The sequence below is a fragment of the Bactrocera oleae genome, chromosome 5 (assembly GCF_042242935.1).
Source record: "Bactrocera oleae isolate idBacOlea1 chromosome 5, idBacOlea1, whole genome shotgun sequence".
Taxonomy (NCBI): Eukaryota; Metazoa; Arthropoda; class Insecta; order Diptera; family Tephritidae; genus Bactrocera; species Bactrocera oleae.
This window is the reverse complement of record NC_091539.1, coordinates 42,104,867-42,120,144: the sequence shown is the minus strand read 5'-3', so window position 1 is coordinate 42,120,144 and position 15,278 is coordinate 42,104,867. Positions and strand designations below refer to the sequence as shown.

General features: G+C 32.3%; 2 protein-coding genes across 4 annotated transcripts in view; both read left to right on the top strand.

Moving 5' to 3' along the window:
- Positions 1 to 15,278, top strand: part of LOC106617625 (uncharacterized) — a 115,778-nt gene that overhangs the window by 15,032 nt on the left and 85,468 nt on the right. For 2 of the 3 annotated variants that reach the window (XM_070109648.1, XM_070109650.1), the window contains one exon: positions 276 to 583. The exons of the other annotated variant lie outside the window; for it this stretch is intronic. The gene's annotated coding sequence lies outside the window, so the exon portion shown is untranslated. The remainder of the gene's footprint in view (positions 1 to 275; positions 584 to 15,278) is intronic. 3 annotated transcript variants of the gene reach the window in all.
- On the top strand, positions 9,051 to 9,842 carry LOC118681463 (uncharacterized). Its single transcript, XM_036366175.2, has one exon. It carries the CDS (start codon positions 9,109 to 9,111, stop codon positions 9,796 to 9,798), a length of 690 nt encoding a protein of 229 aa, XP_036222068.2. The 5' UTR covers positions 9,051 to 9,108; the 3' UTR covers positions 9,799 to 9,842.

Sequence of the window (15,278 nt, the reverse complement as noted above, 5' to 3'; positions counted from 1 at the left end):
AAATTATTTCAAAGTTCATTCCATTAAAAGGTGTTTTAAGACTCCATTCAGGAATTTAATTTCTGTCTCTTTTATTCCTCATTATAAATAATTTCCGTTCGTATGAAATTGGCTACGAACATACTTTTTATATTAGTGTATACTCGTATAACCACTTTGAAGTGCTGACACCGTACATTTCATATTTTTACGACATCGCCTTTACTAAATGTCAGCACGCCCTTCTTGATCCACATCATTTATAACAATCCCTATTTTTATTTCACTTTATTCAGCCGCGAAAACTGAAAGTCGCATTTGGAACACGGCAATAACATTAATCAAACGCTCATAAAAATAGCTTTTATGATATAAAAAAAAGTTGCGAAAGTGGCAAGAGAAGGTAGAACAAAAACAAAATTATAAGTGTAGTAGATCCGAAACAACAACTGCAATAAAATAAAAGCCAAAACAAAAAACAAAAAAACGACAAAATCACGCAAGGATTCTTTCTACAAATACACACATATATACGTGTCTATGGACTTGTATGTGTAGACATCAATAGTGGATGTATCGTGGAGCATCAGAGCAGGAACAGCAGGTATGTCGAGTGTGTTGTGGACGATACAATGGCATATGTATTGTCACATTCATGTGTTTATATTGAGAAATCTGAGAGTATTGAAAGCGTTTGCAATTATTTCCGATTTAAGAATGCATAGAACTGAAAAGTGATATCTATTATACTGCTTGTTTATATTCATATGCCGTAAAGCATATGGAAATTATATTTGTGGTCGTAAACAATATATTTTACAAACTAGTAGTAATTTAGTTTGAAATATTGCCAAGCAGGGAATATCAATTACTTAAAAAAACTGAAATCGAGATATTTTTAATCTTATTTGTGAATTTTTTTAATTCGTACTTAAACGTTAGATCAAATAATGGTTGAAACTTTATTACGGGGCACACCTAGTCGGAAATTAAAAAAAAAAATTGTTATTTGAGTTACAGCCTTCTAAAATGTTTCCGCTCAGTTTAATCAGCTCCAATAGTTTATATTTAAGCGCGTTTTTATCAAAACTTCATTTCAAAAATTTGCTTGAGTGATTACTCGGAGACAAATGATTCAGTCACTATCAAACTTTTTCTGTACTTTTACTTCTCTATACATTTAGCTACCAGGTTTTTTGAACATTTTGGGTTAAATTAAACTTGTTTTAAGAATTTTTTTTTTAACGTAGGTCATTGTACAGATAATATCTGCTGTTGAGAATTTAATTTTTCAGGTTTTATAAAGAATTTTACGGTGTTTTCTTTAAATAAATTCGTCCTTAAAATTTTAAAATAATTGATAGAATTATATTAATTAATTAATTAACATTAATTAATCAATTAATTTTTCTATTCCTAAAAACCGTTGACGCTGAAGCATATAGTTTGCTAGTATTATCGACTAGATATTCACCATATACCATATTAACCATATGTTTTTTTACTTTAAAGTCACTTGCAGCAAAGCGATAGACATCCATGTCGCTCTATCTGGATTTGGGCTGATACCTGAACAATTTATACGATTTTCTGAATAATCGTCGACCAAAACTATCAGTAAGGAAAATTACCGCAACGTCTCTAATCCATTTAATACTAATCAAAGTTTCTGACAAGACAACGTTTAGTCATTGGCTGTTTTGTGAGCATCATCACTTTCTTTAAGCCCGAATAGCTTCATTTATCTTAGAACCAAATTAATGTTTTAATAGAATCACAGTTATCAACACTTTACTGAATAATCAAATTAGGAGGAGAGTTCACGTACTTTGCAATTGTGGTTTCCACTCTATAAGTCTATCACCATAGCAGCCCTAATATGCATATAAAACAGAATTTTTTAATGCAAGTTAATTATATCGAGGAAGTATATCCAAAACGAGTTTGAAGTTATTATTTTGAACGAAGTAAGATCTGCAAAACATTCAAAGTGGGTTTAATAAGAAATTATGCTAATGGCGGGGATTTTTGTCAAAGATTGATTCTTAATGCTCTTCAATATTGTAAAAATTTCAAAATTTATGAATGGGAATGTGCTCGAAAAAAATGGATGCTTAAAAATATAATTTCGAGATTCCGAATTCGAAAGTTTTGGCGACCTAAATAATTATTATTGGCCAACATAGTCTTTGATTTTAGGACAATTTTTTTATATGCTCTAACGGTAAATCATTCTAATGAATTGATAAGAATGTCAAGTCAGAATATAAGTTTCTGTACTATGTGCTCTACTACGTTCTGAACACCTGGTTTGGGATGGAGTATTAACAAACTTTTAAAACTGCTCCTTGGGTTGAATGTGTGTACATGAAAACACGAAATTTTGTTTCAATATGACTTCAAAGTTCCACAAAAATTTAAAACTCGCACCAAGCAGATATTGCTCACTTGACTTGATGTACAGCTCGATATATCTCTACAAATATTGTACTTGTATACCTAAATAACTATTATACATTTTTGCGGTGAGCAAGTGTGCGATGATATTTAAATGTGGTCTTCAGAATTATTTATATATGCATTAGGGCGGGGATTGAATGTGAAAGGCAAATTTTTATACTTTTGCAAGATGTTGCTACAGAGTATAATAGTTTTATACACCTAACAGTTGTTTGTATCACCTAAATTAATCGAGATAGATATAGGGTTATAGTGTGAATCTAGGTGAAATTGGATGACAACCCCACCAACTCCTCATATAACGGTTTTATACTACTTAAAAACTACTAAAAGTGTGATAAATCAATAACGTAACAGGCCAGAGACATTATATTTCACTCTTAGGAAGGCAAAAATGGGCTTAATTGTTGTTGTTGTTACTTGTCATATAACACAATTTTAAATTCCATCTAATTCTTTCACATCCAGTATATAAATAAAGCACGAATTAATATAGTGGGATTAAACTTTGCACGAATAGTTCCTTTGGTGCCATCTCACCCCCAAAAATTATCCAAAACTAAAACTGTTTAAGCCCCTAGATAGGTGCCTATAGGTGACTTTTTTTACCGAAAATATCAGTCAATGTATGAGATATGTAAGGTAATTTTGGAGACAATGCATACAATATTTTCCTAAACCTCCATATACCTAATATAAAGATTTTGGAAGTTTTATGGCGAATATGTCGTTCAGTGTGTAAGTTATATATTTAAAAAGTTGCTTGAAAATATGTTCTCAAGTATACCTGAGCTATGTTCATATTAATGCATTCAGCCAGTCCCCTTCTCTGCCTCCAATATACCCGTTATAATGATTTCCGTCTTTTCATCTGACTTTAAACTTGGTATTGCAGATGCGCGTTATCGGACTACTGCCATGCCCAAAAAAACGCCATTAAACAAATATTTACCGTGCACTTCCTATATCTCAGAAACTGCTCGACATATTTCAACCAAATTTGGTTTGAGAGGTTATCTGATATCACATACAATCCGAAATGTAAATTGCTTTATTTTAGTTGATTCAAAAGTTATTGTATTATTAATGAAAACAAATTTTTTACGTAGTATTTATTTATGAGTATATGGGAAATTGAAAGCTTCTTATTGCTTCTGCTTAAAATTTTTCCTTGCAGGAATATATTTTTCTCTACATAAAGGTTATTTTAACCCATAAATTTTATAATTAAAATTTGATGGGTTAGTTTTTCGCTAACTCTAATACATATTACTTCATAAAGGCGGTATTAGATATATGTATATCATTCTATAAAAGCTCTAAATAATGTTTTGTATATATTCTTATTTTGGGTTCCAATGGGAGATCGAAATGGGTTATCCAATATAATGGACTATCTGTGGCATTAAGTTTAAGAATTTACACATTGAATAAATCTTTAGTTTATTTTTTTTTGTTCACCCTAATGAATCTATCAGCTATTTAAAGTATTTGTGGTTGAGCGAGTTTTTGTCTATGTTGGTTAACCGTCGACTACCCATATATATTCATGTGTATACATATATGTATACCATATGTATACCATATATGTATATGAATACTATATATCTGTGCCTGTTCAGCCATGCCGCAAGGTATATAAACTCCAAGCGCTCATGAGCGGACACAAATTTGAATTTATTATTAAGCACATATAATGAAAAATCAATATTGTTTATTTTCGAAATATGTATTTATGTATGTATGTAAAAGCATTTACTAGTATGTATATACTTATGTATGTTTGTAGTAGTTTAAGTGTATTATGATCGCTCGTTAGGTTCACTACAATGTTAGCAATGAAAACACTGAGAGACAACCAGAAGGCAACCGCCATTGGCAGAGGTAGCAGCCAACGAGTTATCTATATAACTGTATATATTATGTAGTAGCTAGTTTAACACATTCAAACAAGAGAAAATATACCTGCGTACATTGAATTGTGCTGTTAAATCTAAGTATTTGCTGTGTGTGTCTATGGTAAAGGGGTCACAGCAGCCCTAAAGGAGCAACAATATTTCTCATAAAATATTTACAAATATAGGTGTGGAGGAGTGTTTGTTGGCGCTATTACAGATTGCTTTTGTTTTTATTTTCGTTTAACATATTATGACGGCAATAACGATAATGATAATAACGTTGGTTATAGCCACTGGTTGCAGGCATACTAATAATAGCCACTTGTCTGTCACACAGCTGCTGCCTGGCCAGGTGCCTGCTAAAATTGGCGCTCCAATTTATCCTTGGCTTTGTTGCTGTCGCTTGCATAAATGCGGTTACATATGATAATTTCATTTTACGTTTTGTGGTATTATCAAGTTTTGCGGTTGTTATCGTTGGCTTTTGGTGCTCCGGCACCAGACTAAACAATTGATTATTGAACATTAAAACGTAATAAATATTTAAATTTCTGCAACCGAAATGTAATGGCCATTTTATTGAGGTATATAATAGATAAATAGATACTATTTTATATACTTGTATACTATAAATATAAAGGGTATACTAATAAGAACGACGTGATGTAAACATGAAATAAAACACTCAAATTTGAATGTCTTTTTGTTATACAGATAATTTTATGCAATTTATAATTTGAACAAAATGTCGGCCAAATGGCCACCACGGCTCCGTTTTCATATCTTCACCCCTTTTGGCCAATTTTCGATGACCCTGTGTAGCATTTCGGCTATGGCGCGCTGAATGTTGTCTTCGAGCTCCTCAAGCGTTGGTGGTTGGCTAATTTCTCGAAATCTACGAGTTGCCGAACTTTGCGTGCCATGTGTACATGCTTAGAACTGAAACTTGAGCCGGCGTACCGTTTTGTTGGAAATAAAGATCATCCGTGTTGCCTCAAACATTGTGTTATAACGGCCGCTATAGATGGTAACGCCATTTCCCATTTTCTTTCGAAATAAAGCCTGATGATGCCGCCATACTACATTACAATTGCGTTTCCTGAACCACACGAGAATTTGACTCACCCCAATAGTGACAATTTTGTTTGTAGAAAAAGCCATTAAGCCAGAAATGGGACTCATCTGAGAAGACGATTTTTCGATGTACGTTTTTCAACTTTTTGTTTTGAGAACGTGAATTTGCGTAATAATCTTTGAAAATTTCCAACCGTTGTACCAAAGTGGAACGTAACATGATAAAATAGCAAACCTTACTGAACACACTGACAAAACTGTACACAAATCGGTAAACAAAAATGGCCGCCACGAGCTGTTAAAATCACGTCATCCCTATTCGTAGATGTTGTATGAATTCCTTGTCACTATTTCGGCTTCATCTAATATCCGAAATCGTCAAACCGATTTAAATGAAGTAAGCTAAAAGGTCGAGCTCTGAAAGCGAATTTCAAAAAAATTTTCTAATGAAAAGAGATGAAAGAGAGAGCAGAAATGTATAAGATTTCAAGTTCATAAGATTTGAGTATCTAGTGTTATACCAAAAAAAAAGTTTTGTCTTTTCTGTACACCGTTTGAACATCAACATACTGAAAATATTTATATCATTTTACTCTAACAGTTCTGTGGGAATACTCAATTAAGAAGTACATATAGAAATGAGGATATAAATTTGTCTTCTTTGTTTTTGTGGGCCCCTCTCCAAGGGTGGTATGCGTAACTTCATATGTGTGTTGTAGATAATTAGGAAAATCACTTTTCCGCTTTTGTTTCACAATATTGGTTTCATAAGTTAAATATGTATGTTTTGGAAATCAAACGCCAAGGGTCCACAACCGCAAATTGAGAGCAGTAGGAAAAAAAATACAGCAACATAAATTTGTTTAGTCTAGTTTCTAGCGTATTACAACTTTAAATTAATTATACTACTTTGACCTTTTAAATAATTTAAAATTGCAGAGAAGTTAGGTGGGTCATAATCAAAGATGTATGACTTCTGTCGGTTAGAGGGATCTTGTAAATGAACCGAATATTTTAGATTTCTAATATCAATACTGTTCTTCTTCATCATATAAACATATACACAACTGTTTAGATATTCGACAATTTCACATTTGTTTTTATGAGCGAAGAGAAATGTTTGAAATAAAAATTCGGGAAATAAAATATTTATATCGTACATATATTTTTTTAATTATAATAAATTCTACCGCAAAATGTATATATGGAACGAAACTTAGAAATGCTGACCACCAAAATTCATACGACACTGATTACTACACCAATAATGGAGGGGATGATTACGGGGAAATGCAAAATACAGAACTAATAGAGGAATGCAAAACGCTACAATATTATGTACTAAAACGAAAATGCTCTGCTCTCTATCCAGAAGATATAAAAGAAACCTACAAGGATGATCTCGTTGAATCCAATGATCAGTATGCAGTGTTTTCATTCAACGACGAAGGTGTGGACAATTATTTTATAACTTTCCAGCACAACGCATTATTTCATTGTGAAGAAATCGAAGTAGTTGATGTCGTACATTTTGTATGCACAAACGAAACAGGCTGCTCACAGGATATTGTATTGAAAAATGGTTTCATGAAATGCTTAGAACATAAGTCCAATATGGTGGATGAGCTCCTGGTAGCATGCTCGCCGGAACTTCATGGGAGTTCGTCATTTACAGCTCTACATTATTCGAATTTTGTGCCGGGGAAGCGCTCCTCCAATGCCCATCTAACCACTGTGATACAGTGGTGGTTACGGCTGGGATTTGTCATGCTCGCGATTATTTATTGTTGCCGTGAAATTTTTGATTGAAAACAAAATCAAAATTAGCGTTAAATATTTTTAAAAATATCCCAAATTTCTTTACAAAAATAAGCGTGATTCGAAACTAATACTGAGTTTAATTTTATAACGCAGAGACATACTTATATATGTGGGTGGGTACATAAGAGAGCTAAGCCTCCATTGAAATCGATTTTAAAAATTTATAACGGTAAAATAATTCTCTGAATACTGACTACAAAAGCGGCGGGCATTGTGTGCCTGCATACGAATTATTTATTATTTTATGTTGTGGCTTCATCTCTTTTCTGCCTGAGGTTTCAATTTTCATATATTACTATACCGCAACCGCCTTGTATAACTTTTTTACAAATCATTTCAGCCTATTTGACTTTTGCACTGAAAAGTAGAGGAATTAACTATATCAGAAAACAAACTAGTTTTATATTCATGATGCCTGCGACAATAGACTTGACAATGAAATTGACGAAACTGGTACACACCTTTTCTTACCCTTCATATACTATATAAAATTATTTTTCAGCTTGTGATTGAAATCACCCATTATATACTCGAATATTGGTTGTTATAAGAGACATGTTAGTAAGACGAAATGTTGCACTGAGCGCATTGTCTTTTGGTTTATGAAATGGATGACATCGGCATAAATTATTCGTTAGCCGTATAACAATTTTAAGTAAATTGTTTAATAGATGTATCTTAGTTAGATTAGTTATTATGGCTGGCTGTAACGCCACACATACACCTACAGTTCCTTTGTAATGCCAGATGGAGGTTCATTTCATTTTTGACTTTAATATAAACGTCTCTGACACGAAGCAAATGTACTTTATGATCCCCGGGATCGGTTTTTCAAAACAATAAAAATATATGTATGGTAGTATGGATGGATAAGGTCCAACAATGTCTATTTACAACTCGCTTAGAGATTAAGTGTGACCCAGGAGTTTAGCGTGATGTCTGAAGTTTGACTTAAATTATTTGCGGTTTCGCCTGACAAACTTCAAATCGTCTTGTTAATTGGAGCATTTTGTTATATAAGTACGAATGTATGGACATATAAATATATTTTAAGTACTTTTAATAAAAAATAATTACCTAAAAATTCTATATGGTTAAATAAACATACATATGTATACATATATGAATGTACGAAAAAATTGACTTACACACTTTTGGAACTCAAATTTTGGAATATTTACATAAACTTACAATATTATTGACCGTAATTTTTGGGGTGAAATTTGTAGTCGGAAAAATTCATACGCGGAATGGTGATGATTGTGAGAATGGAGATGATTATGAGAATGGATATGAAAATGATAATATAGAAATTATGTAGATATGGAAGCAATCGAATATGACGAAACTTCAATGGATCAAATAGCCGCGAAATTGCCAAATGAGCCAAATTACTTGTAATAATTGTGACATTATTGGTAAGCCAGACAGTGGGGTAAGCTATTAATAATATCTTTGCTAGATGAAGTGTATGGGTTTCAAATGCCATTTAGACCAAATCAGATGCTTTTGAGCTAGTAGTGTTGTAATCCAGTAGACTGTAATCGTAATTAGTACTCCAGCCTCCAAAAAACCTCCGCAGAAGTCACTCGTTAACATAAGACACAGGTGTCTGTTGTACAAGTATATAGTCAAATTAGGGAAACTTGGCTAAATATGCTGCAGGGAGTAGTAGATCGACAAGCGGAACTTGACTCAGCTCTTGACTAGTTGACATCCTTTACTTTATTTATTTTTTGTCAGGATTTTATTCCGAAAAGTTTATGCCAACCTGGCAATTATAGTCAAACATATTTACGTTCAAAACATAAATACATATGTATATGTATGTAGATGTTTTGTTTGAAAACATTTGAAAACGTTAAAAATTTTGGAAATGAAATATTTTTGTAAATTTCTTATAATATTATTAACAATAAATTCTTTAACAAAATTTATAAACGGAGGGAAGGATGAGGATGCTGACGTTGATGGTGAAAATTATGATGGCGATGGCGAAGATGAAGACAATGAATATGATTATGGCGATGTAGAGTACTTCGATGTTAGTAAGGAGAATAAAATGGAATTACCAGAGGACTGCATATCACTGAAATATCTAAAACTAAAACGAGTTTGTGACATTGTGTATCCGGAAGTTTTGGGGCAAAATTACGAAGATATGCTCGTGGAAGTGAATGATCCATATGCTGTTTTCCAATTTCCATATGAGGACACAAATCGCTACTTTTTCACTTTTCAAAAAAGCGCCATATTCCATTGTCAATATTTACAAGTGATCGATGTACGAAACTATAAATGTTTTAATGAATCGGATGCGGCCGAAGATATAGTCTTGACTAAGGGTGTCATACAATGTATCAGTCAGCCATCCGCTGCGATTGATTTGCTCTTGGGTACTTGTTCGTCGCAACTGAACGAAAGCGCGGTATTCTCCGCTTTGCATTATTCTAATCTAGTAACGTTAGAGCGTAGCACAAGTGGCAAAGACAAACTGAGTATGGATCGGTTTTTGCATTTGGGATTTATGGCACTGTTGTACATTTTATTCACAACTAAAAATTAATAAAAATACTTGTCAATTACATGCATTTGTGTGCATACTTTTAAGTGGAAATGCCTTTTGGATCTTATTTTTCAAATTTCGGTATCAAGTTAGAGTAAAGAATTCTAAAATAATGCTTAGATATTAGTGGAGAGATTTTCAAAACTAATTCCTTGAATCCAGGGTACGATTTACCCGTTAACTGTTTTGGCAAATAAAAACCAATTAGACATCGATAATCTTTCTAATATTTTTACATGAACTATTGGTCACTAAGAGTTTGTTAAAAAGACAACAAAAATCCGGAATTTGCTATTGAATACATTATCATTTGTGGCAATAGGTTAAAATTGTTTAAGTGCACTGAATTAAAAATGGCGCTTTTGATTGCTTTTAAAAATTTAGTCGTTTCATACTTCCAATTTCAGACTAATATTAGAGATAAAACACGACGTCTAGAAGAACTTTGTTAAAATAACTTTGAATGTTTCAACTAACTTAAATCCAAAAGCCAAAATCTCGAAGTTAGTTGAAATTAGGGTTAAGTATTTCGGAATTCTTGACAAAATTTAGAAATGTTCAGAAGCTTTGTAAATAAAGTTCATGCGTCATAGAAATGCCAAATGTTTATGAAAAAAAAATTTTGTTTTGTTCATATATGATTTGTAATATTATATTATAATTCTTTTGCCATGAGAAGGGTGGTTGAGTAAATAACTGCGAAGAAAATCATCACCTTGGCTAGTAAGCATAGTAGATATTTCCCTCTTCTCAACGATTATTGAACATTATCAATAATTTTCAAAATTTTAATGCAGTTCCTGTGCTCGAATACATTTTTGAGAGTCATGATATACATATGTACGTAGTTCATTTCCTAGCAGGGTACCTGTACAAGCGTCAGGGCACGAAGGCGCCTTGACAAATTTACGGAAATTAATGTGACTCTGCAGTCAGTTTGTTTCTCAAAGCGCCTAACAATGCGTACAAAGCGAATGCAACACTTGACAGTACAGTATGGAAAATTGCCTCTGAATACCAAACGTGGAGAGGAAAACTAAAAATATTTCAATGTGAAAAAAATTCTTGAGTGAAAATGGGTTTGCGCTGTCGTTGCCTTTGTTAGTATTGTAATGTTGGCGTTGAAGTGTGGCAATGTCGTTGCTAATGTCAAGAGTGTGTGAAATTTGCTGCAACAAAATATAATTGTTGTTAGCGAACATGTGAGGTAAACGTTGTAATCTTTACACACATATGTACCGTTAGCATAAGATACCCCTTCGTTTCGCAAAAGTGAGTTGGTGGCTGAAAAATTGCAGCTGAGACTCTTCTAGCAGCAAATGTTGTGCGTTTAGTAGTAGATTAATGAACAGTACTTATTTTAGTTGTTGTTGTCGTTGTTGCTGCTGCTGCCTTACCTGTCAGCACAGATGATGTGTAAATGGCAACTGTAGTTTATTGGTTTTGTTGTTTGTTGTTCGTGCGGAAATTTTCGAAATACGCAAATTGCATACACATAGCTGGCAATGCATTAACGGGATGCTGCCGTTAGGGAGTATGTAGATGCAACATTTCAAATGTTTGGATAAGAAATCGAATTTCGACACATACATACACACATCTATAACAACACATATGTATATACTTAGTTAAATACACCTATGCACCATATGTGTACATTTATGGTATAATCATGGCATTGATGTTTATTGTTTGTGCAATTGTGGCATGACAAAAGGTATTTATTGCAGCTTCTCTCCTAGTTAGTTTCATATTTCGTGTCACCACACACCAATATGCAGATTATTTTCACAATATTCTTACGTCAAAAATTTACAACAACAAATGTGTTGCTTTTTGAGTGCAAGTGTTACAATGAAACGCTTTTAAAGTATGTACTTAGCTGCTTGGCGGTTATTCTTCCGCCATTAATCAGATTCAGTTCTCAGAATCAGTTTTAAATCTGGAAAATACCAAGGAGGAAGAGGTTCTATATATAAACTGTAAAGTATTTACTTCAATATAAATCTAAGCTTCACCGAAGCTATAATATCCTTCACAGGTGCATCTTGATTTTAATAATCCAGTTGAATAGCTGCTACATGCTACATTGATCAGATCTAAAAAATTTGTTCGGAAATTATAGCGTTGACTTGGAAAATAAATCGTACCAAATTTTGTGAAGATAGTTTCTCAAATAAAAAAGTTTTCCATACAAAGCTCTATATGGTCTCCGACGTTTCCTTCTGAGTGTTACAAACTTCGTGGCAAACTTAATATACCCTATTCAAAATTAAAATATTTCTTATATGGCATTAATAACATATTCATCAAGATTTTAACTTTCGATAAGTTGTTAAATTTCAAACCTCTTTAATAACCCGTCTCTCGATATTAGATACAAATTTGTTAGTAACGGTAGATAATATCGGTTTCCATCTTCCCTTAGACTCATTTGTGTACCTAGTACATTAGTTTCTAAGACTTTTTCGATGTCATTGTTGATTTTATATCGGTTACTATTCGAGATCTCTTAACAAAATTGGGTGAGACTGTAATCACCATAGATAAAACCGGTTCATTTATATTCTAGTCTGCAGAAGATGGTGATACTGTTTTAGTAGACAAGAGGAGACTGAGAGAGCTTTACTTTTGCGTTAAGCTAATTTGGTATACAAATAAAAACAATCGGTTCACATAAAAGAATTCTGACGCTATGCACTACACTTCTCTTAATAATTATTTGCAGACATCTCCAAATCATGTCTTAAAGTCTTATAAATTGCTAATTCATATGATGCAAGACGGTACTCGCAATAACATAAGCCCCTCCCTTATATTTGTTTTTTATTTCTTCTTGATAGAAAATATTTACTTCAGGCAAAAAATTGTTTGCTTTATGAGCACGAATGGCAAATTTTGCAGTTAAACCGTGAATCTAAATCTGGTACAATAAAATAAATGTCTCCTAACATATACCTAGGCATATAAATATACCTTTACACATATATATTATATTATATGTATGCTTGTTAAGTGGATTTTGTGCAAATCTTATATAGGGTATTTAAAAAACGAATCTAACTAAATTTACGTAAAATCAGTGCATTAGTAAGACAATACTTTACTTTTATGAATATTTTTGTAATCTCTATTATTCTATGTTGGTATTATATAATATGTAGTCGTAAGTAGTGAGTGGAATTTTGATGTTCAGACTCGCTTAACCATAATATGTGGCTAGAAGAAGTGTATTTTTTACCACTTGTTCTAAAACTACTTTTGATTCATAATGTGTAATATTTTAATGATACTTTGCAAAAGCGCCTACTAAGTCGCAAATATGTGGTTGAAATTATTTTAAGTTTCTTGCAGAAATACTTACAGTGGAAAAGCAAACAGCCTAAATACACTAAAAAAACTTCTAATTTCTTTCAGTATAAAATATAACCAAGGCAGAGTAGGACTTGTATTCACTTGTAGATATTACGAAGTTGTTTTATTTCTAGAAGCCTCTGGCAATTACATATTTTGCCGAAGAAAGGGTTTTTGAGACCTTCAATCAATTTTTGGGCCCCTCTGTGTTGGAACTTTTTATAAAAACCAAACATATTTCCATAATTTATTTAAAAAAGCTATTTGAGTGGCCTTGATATAACACAAATTATACCAAAATTACAGTTAAACAGTTAAAGCCATTGTTAAACACCCTTTATATGAAATGAGGCAAGTCATTGTATTTTCGCAAGTTGTGAGAACTTTTTATTCGTTTGCAAAATATCCTAAGAAAATATAATTTTATTACTGTTGTGCCATTCAAAATACATGCATTTAAGCCTACACATTTTTGCTTTCGTATGATATACGATATAAATTTGTACGTATACATGACATGTGTAAATGTAAAAGCACTTAAGCTTTTAGACATAAATTCACAAATTTCATTTTTGTCATCACATGCACGATTAAATTATGCTTCCAGGGTTGCATGAAATACCGTTTAACAATCGGCTCTTTGAATTTTTCGCTCTGAATTTTACATAGATAACTATGTATGTGTGTACTTTAAGTGTTTATATGTATGCGGTAGCGTAGGCGTCCTTGTAATTTTGTAAAATTTGCCAATAATCATCTACTATCTACTTGTATATTTAATACTTCATAATTGAAAAATAACAAAATATTGGCGCATTAATACCGTTATGTTAAGAGTGAAACTATAAAAGGGTAAACAGAATTGCTACTACGAGTAAATTATTAACGTTATTTATTATTAAAATTTTAATTTAAATATTAACATTATTTGAAAAGTGATAATAAGGAAGCGTTATTAAATAAAAACATTGAATTTCGTTTCTGACACGATGTGAGTGTGTTCAATGATTTATATGGCGCAGGTGTTTGTTCAGGTGCCCTATCGAATATAATTAAAATTTCAGTTTGAAAAGAATGTAATAACGGTAATGTTCGGCAGCAGGCGACCTTTATACTCATATGTATGAACAGAACAGTTATTGCAAGAGTAAAAATAAATGCAAATAAATATTTATGAAATGCTTTCATCAACATTAATATAAACTTCCACTCTCTTTATGACAGATGGGTTTGATTATCATCTGATGTTACGTACACACTACAATAGAGTAGTGAAAGATGGATCTGCTATGAGTTACTTTAGCTATATACATGTAAATAACACGGTAAAAAAATTATTATTTTTTTGTTTTATAAAGTTTCTAAACTGTTTCCTACTAATTTGACTTCGCTTATTTCATGATTTCAAATTTACTCTCAGTTTCTTTCTAGCAGCTCTAGTTTTAGTGATAACATACAAGTACTTTTTGAAATATCATTACTAGTCTTACTTAAATTAATTTTTAGGGAAATAAATTACTAAATTTCATAAATAAACCTCTATGTCTACATTAAATTAAAAGAAGAATTTGTATAAATAATCCTTGCTGTTTGTGATCAGGTGACTATATGTTTACAGAATGACCTTTAAATGCGTCTGATTCTATAAAAAAGGGCTATTTTTATGGAAAAAATAAAATACGCGGAACATAACTGACTGATATGCTTCGACTTAGAAATGGTAAATTTTCTTGTGACTCAACAAGGAGGATATCCCTATTTCATGTGCTTATGGGATAGCCGAGCCAAGACAGAACATTAGACTAAAAAAGTTTGGCCTTTAGGAGTGAATTTAGTACCGGGTGGTATGAATGTTATGAGTGCCCCTTTGGTAGCCAGAGACCGCATTATATTACTCCCTCTTTATATAAAGTTAGATCTGATAAAACAGGTTGTAAAAGCTCTAAACAAAGATGTTGTGGAAGGAATATTTTAAATATATCAGTAAAATATTTTCGAAATTGAGCACAAAAAAAAATTAACGCTGGTATTTTTGACGGCTCTCGAATCAGGGAACTAATAAAGCAGCAACATTTTACTGACTCCTTGAGAGATAAGGAGAAATCTGCATGGACTGAATTTATTTG

What these genes read in the sequence shown, in the direction of transcription:
- LOC118681463 (XM_036366175.2), top strand. Translation starts at nt 9,109, where the DNA reads ATGAAATATTTTTGTAAATTTCTTATAATATTATTAACAATAAATTCT.